This window comes from Zonotrichia albicollis, chromosome 6, assembly GCF_047830755.1.
Source record: "Zonotrichia albicollis isolate bZonAlb1 chromosome 6, bZonAlb1.hap1, whole genome shotgun sequence".
In the NCBI taxonomy this organism is placed as follows: Eukaryota; Metazoa; Chordata; class Aves; order Passeriformes; family Passerellidae; genus Zonotrichia; species Zonotrichia albicollis.
Window position 1 is genome coordinate 23,514,993 of NC_133824.1, and position 6,000 is coordinate 23,520,992.

General features: G+C 33.0%; 1 protein-coding gene across 2 annotated transcripts in view; it reads left to right on the top strand.

Annotated features, from left to right (window-relative positions):
* Nucleotides 1-6,000, top strand: part of CDIN1 (CDAN1 interacting nuclease 1) — a 126,630-nt gene that overhangs the window by 28,524 nt on the left and 92,106 nt on the right. For both annotated transcript variants that reach the window (XM_074542769.1, XM_074542768.1), the window contains exons 4-5: nt 2,658-2,718; nt 5,673-5,745. In XM_074542769.1, the coding sequence (XP_074398870.1) occupies nt 2,658-2,718; nt 5,673-5,745 (134 nt within the window). The remainder of the gene's footprint in view (nt 1-2,657; nt 2,719-5,672; nt 5,746-6,000) is intronic.

Below are 6,000 nucleotides of genomic sequence, written 5' to 3' on the forward strand. Positions count from 1 at the left end.
GTGCTTGCTACACCTTGTAGTTTTTCTGTTAGTTCCATAGGCTTTACTAAAAATATTCCAGTGACATAATTGGGGCATAGTGATAACAGGTAAAGATACGCAATTAAAATATTACTTTGTAGACTGACATATCTGAAGAGCATGCATGGCAAGTGAATTCCTACTTGTGATGTATGATATTCATGCTTAATACTAATCTGTATGAATCAAGAAAATAAACAAAGAGCCTTCATTTGTAAACAATTAAATGTGCTTCTGCCAGAGTCATGTATTTAAAACTTAACCACAGCCTGATTATATTATACACTGGTTGAGAATATCTAGTATGAGCTGTACTAGTTTGGGTGTTTGATTTTGGTTTTTTAGAAGTTGTATTGTTTTGTAAAATTTGTACTGGATCACATTGCACTTTTCCTAGGATTGATTGTTGTTTAGGGAGAATACTGGCTTAAAATTTTGTTGTGCTAATAACATGCATATACAGTACTACTTCTAATTATTTTTCACTAGAAGTTTCAGTGAAGTGGCCTGTGGTAGTTGTAACTGCTGCATAAGTAACCCTTTCCTTAGTCTATGTGTAAATCACTAGTTCCAGCCTGAAACATGGGACAAGATTTTGCTTTATGCAAAGCAGCAGTTGTATTGGTGTCAGTAGGGTTGTAGGTATGATTAAGTTTGTCTCACATCAGGTAGGAGGATTTGGTCTCCTGTCTTCTTCTGTAGTCTGAACTATGATAGCAGTACATAACTAATGCATTATGCATGAAGCTGTGTGGTAGTGGTAGGGAAAATCATTCTTTATGCTGTTTCTGAGTATGTCATTTTGCAGGTGTATTAACATGGCTGAGTAAAATGCACATGTTTTAAAATCAGAGATGTTCTGGTTAATAGCTAAAAAAACTCATTTCAGTCCTGTTTTAATAGATTTACTGTGTAGTATGTTTAGGAATCTACAGAAGCAGACAACTTGAGATAGAAGCCACTTTGAAATACTTCAGGTGTAAATATGACAAACAAGTCTTCTCCTCTGCTCTTCTGTAGCATCCACTTTACTGCTGTGAACCCCAGACTGGGTGCTATGCTCCTTAGTATTTCTGCTGACATACAAGCAGATAATTGTGCTGTCATTGCTTTCTTAAGTCAGAAGCTACCAGGTTTTGAAGGTAGAGATTTCCTGTGGTCCCTGTTAGGAGCAAGTAAAATAGTTGAATAGAATAGTTTCTTCTACTTGGCTGAGACTTACTAGTGTGAAACTTAGGCAAGCACAAAGTACAAGAAGGATCAGCAGGTTTTCAGAACTGTATTACCATCAGCATGTGAGACCTGTTAGTCCAAAATGGAGTTGCCAGAAGCATTGGAAATATATGACAGAAATTTACTTCATTCTCACTGTGGCTGTTCGATCATCTAAATGCATGTTTGAGAACTTTAATCTCAAGTACATTTTCCTGGTTGAGTATTTTGTGTATGATATTCCATTTTCTTCTGTTATAAATTTATAATGTTTAAACATGTTTTGTGGGTTTTTTTAATATGGAATTGAAATAATTTACACCAAAAAGCTTTTTAAATTTCCTTAATTCGTTAAGCTTCAGAATAACTTGCAAGCAAAAAGCCATCTATTAAATCTAATGTGAAGGGGTTTTATAAAGGTGTACCACCCATTCCGCAGAAAGGTAAAATGATAAAGAATTTTAATGTCTGTAACTAATGAGCAGAAGAGTGTCTTCTGATGGATAGGTAATGATAGAGCTGGAAAGGCTGTGGCCTTCTAATGATGTCAGTAATGATGTGCTATGTGAATACAGATAGGATAAGCGAGCAAGTTCAAATGTTGGTAACTATTGTTCTTTTCCACATGGCTGCAAAGCACAAAGTGGCTTCCAATATCATAGCTCCTTCCCATCAGCTTCGGAACACAGGTTTCAGGTTTTATTGAAATGTAAATACCAAGCAGTGGAAGTAACAGAAGTGAGGAGAGCAACATTGTGTGAATTGATGGTCAGAAACATCATTCTGTAATACCCTCAACTAGAAACATTAAGCCTTTGCCACTGATAGGATAATGACTTTCTATCAACCTTTATTGAATCCTAAATATTTCTTCTTTTCTTTATAGAATATAAATTGTTAGACTGATTTCAGCTAAAGTAAGCTTTTAGTACTTAAATTACTGCCCAGTTGATGAAATCTGGAATAAATTTGAGAGTTTATGTTTTTGTATGTACTAGTGAATTGGGTAAGATATACACTGCACCTTCATAGTTGAAGGTCATGTGGAACCAAAAATCTTTACTGTGAATAATAGACGTTTATTTGTCTCTGATGCATCTTTAAGTAGTACAGATATAATTTATTTGTGTATTTATAAATTCACAATTTTTTAAATTTCTTGATATATTCAATTTTTTACCAGTGTCTTCATTGAGATGGATATATTTTGCAGATGAATAGAATAGGAGACAACCCTGGAGAGTTAGTGATTGCTTAAAATACTTCTTAAAAGATTATCTGTAATGCCAGTTAAAGCACTAATTTTTGGCATTATCTGTAATGGGGTATTTTCCCCCAAATGAAAAAGATTCACAAGGGATGCTGACATGTATAAAGTGGCCTTTTCTTGCCACTGCAAAATTACCTGGCTTTGTCTTGTCTAGGTATCTGAATGGGGTGATGAAAAATGCAGCTGCCCCAGTATTACTGGACCTGGCCAATGAGGTAATCATCTTTCTTTTTTCTTTAATCTTCCAGTGTAAAACCTGAGGGGCATATCTATAGTGACTTCAGTGAGAAATGTAATTAAGCTAAAAAAATGGTTTCAAGGCACATTAGACATTTAAAATGGTTCCCCAGTCTGTTAGTACTTAAAATAATTAGACAAAAAGCCACATTTATTAATAAATCAGTTCATGTAATTAGTATTTTAACTTCAAGGCAAATGCGTAGGATACCCTGAATTTGTATTTTGCTGAAAATTTCCAACAAGCTGCAGGTCTTTATTGCATAAACTTGCTAAAAATTCTCAAATTGATTAAATGGAGTTGTATCATTTTGATTCTTTGCCTTTAATAACAAAACCCATCTAAGTTATTACTATTTCTTAGTAATAGGAAGGCTTAAAACAGATAATTTTCCTGACTCCATTTATTTCTGTTCATATGGATTAGAGGATGGCTAATGAAAACTGCTTAAGATAAAGCACGTAAGCAGAATAAATTTTTCAGTACATGAAAAGTTCTGTATGGATGCCATTAAAGTCTTGACAAATTTATTGATGCTGTTTATTAATTAGAATATGAATTTGCCTTGTTATACAAGGTGTTATTTGTATTAGAAACTGCTATCTTAGCACTACATTAAAGAAGAGGTAAAAAGTTTGAACAGTTGGCAAGGAGTTTTCCTAGAAAAAAGAAATTGATGAAATACCTGTTTTTTAAACTCTAAAATATTTTTTTACTGTAATAGTAACAGTACAATAGCTGATAGTCCCTGGAACTGCTCATGCAATCCTCAAAGGGATAGAATGAAATATATGCTGTTTTGTGTTGCATTTTAATAGAAAATGTAAGAAGGAAGTAGAAAATGAGTGTTTGCATTAAAAATGATATGGTACTGTGAACATTAAGTGTAGCAATAGCAGCAAGTTCTACATGTTACATTAGAAAAAAAGAATGGTTTTTCTCTCGTGTACATTGCTGCAGCCAGCAAATGAGTGATTACCTATCAATTACTGGAAGGTTTTAATGGTCTGTGAAGTGTCTGTGTAACCTGATCGTACAGTTAGCATAGAATCAAGAATATATTTTGTTTTAGTGGTAATGTGTAGCTTCTTACCATCTCTGGAAAAGACAAATCTTGAAGTACTGAGAATAGAAAGTACTTTACATAAATAAGTACAATCATACTAAGAATTTAGGTAAACATCCCAATGGATGATATATTGCACCCATATTATATGGGAACTGTCATAAAAATATTTCAAGCACAGAGTAATATATCTGTTACTGCTTCTTTGTATATTTTTCGCATTGATTTAGAGATGATGCATATAATTTCTGACTCCAGTGAGCATATCTTTGTTTATATTTCACTAATGCATTTTTGCAATTCAGATCAAAGATATCTGCAGTTCAGAAATAAATAAAAATTAAGCCTAAGAGAAAGCGGAGATACATAAAAAACTTATTTGTTTCTGGTTTTGTAGTAGCAGGTATATCAGAAAGGCAATGCATTTTGTGACTGCCACCCAATGCATTAGGGAAACGTGGCAATAACCAGCACCAGATTACTGCTTCCAAACAATCAAGCTGCCATTTTTATATGATAGTTAATATTTAAATGACATACTCTTGCATCTGCTGACAATTGATGTAATGGTAATACTTTATGAGTCAATATATATTTAATCAGTGGAAACTGTAAAAATTGATGAGAAATATATAACATTGCTATATTACAGTATGTAGCAGCTCTGTTAAATAGGAAAAGCTCCATATTGTTATCTTTTGGGAATGCTTTTTGAGGGTTTATAAAACTACTTCTAATTCTTTTTTAAAAATGAAATTATTTGTCAGCTGTTCATACAGTATATGTAGTACAAAAAGACTAAAATAAATCACATTTTTGTTAGAAACAATAAAATTAGTCACTGTTCTCTTCATACTAATATTTTCAAGTGAGATTTGAAGCACTATGAATTTTACTTACATGCTAAATTCTGACATGAAGCATGATGGCCCTATTTCAAAGAAAGATGGACACATGATTAATATGAAAATTAGGGCGATGCAAGTACCTGAACTAATAAGGTAGTCCTTATTCAGGCTGGACTACCTTCAGTAATTTCACCATTTTTCATGTGTCAGCTCTGATGTGGGTTACTGGAAATAAGCAGCTCCATAGAAAGCATTTCTCTCTACTTGGGGAATTTAAGGCCATCCAAGTACATACATATTTGGAAAAATATGTATGCACAAATGGAGTAACCTTTTTTGTATAGTTACTAAATCAGGATAAAATTTTTGCACTAACAGTGAACTTGAAAAGATGTCAAGAAAAATTAATTGTGGCAATGTGTGATCAAGGTTTCCTGTCTCATAGTTAAAATTCTGATTCACTAAAGCAGGATTTTAATGGTATCTAAAAAGCTATTGTAATTTTAGGAGCAACTAGGTTATACATTTTTCATACATATAAAAAAATTGAAATGAAGGAATATCTTTGTTAAAAATCAAAATATAAACTCTGAAGTAATTTTGACCAAGCCTAACACATGTGCTAGAGATATTGATGCTAAGGATATGTGGTATCACTTGATGGTTACCACATGAACGAGGATTCATACATAGAAAAGGATGACCACTTCTTTTCCTTGATGGATAACCTTATAAAAGGGATTTCACGGTCATCTTCTACAAAGGGTGGTTCAGATGCAAAATGTACAAACATAATAACCAGGATTTTATGTTGTCTACTTTATTTGGTTTTTCACTGGTACTGTGGATTACTACCACACATTTGGTGGAAATAATTGAGTCCAATAATTGCAAAAAGATCCTGTTTCCTCTATTTTGCTTTTTAGTTTTAATCTACAAATATAGTACAGTTCTGACAAGTGTGCATCTAAATGCATTTACCTCCTGAAATTCTGTTTTTGTTTTTGTTGGGCTAAGGTGGACTTTGCCCCATCATTGATGGCTCGTATTGTGTTGGAGAGATTTCTACAAGAAAAAGAACAAGCCATCCGTAAGTATCTTAGCTGGTTTTTTTTTTTCTTTTGTATTTTATTATTTTTAAAATACTTTTTGTTTTCTCTTTTCTTCTGACTATGATAGAAAAATAATTACCACAATGCTGGAATTGAGATAACAAGGGTAACATTTTAAGTTTGGTATCTTCAACAGTTAATGACTGTTAAACTGTATGTAAGAAGAGCAGCCACAATTTAATTCTATTTAAATGAATCTTTTTCCTCTTAGATTTCCAGAATATCTGTTCCTT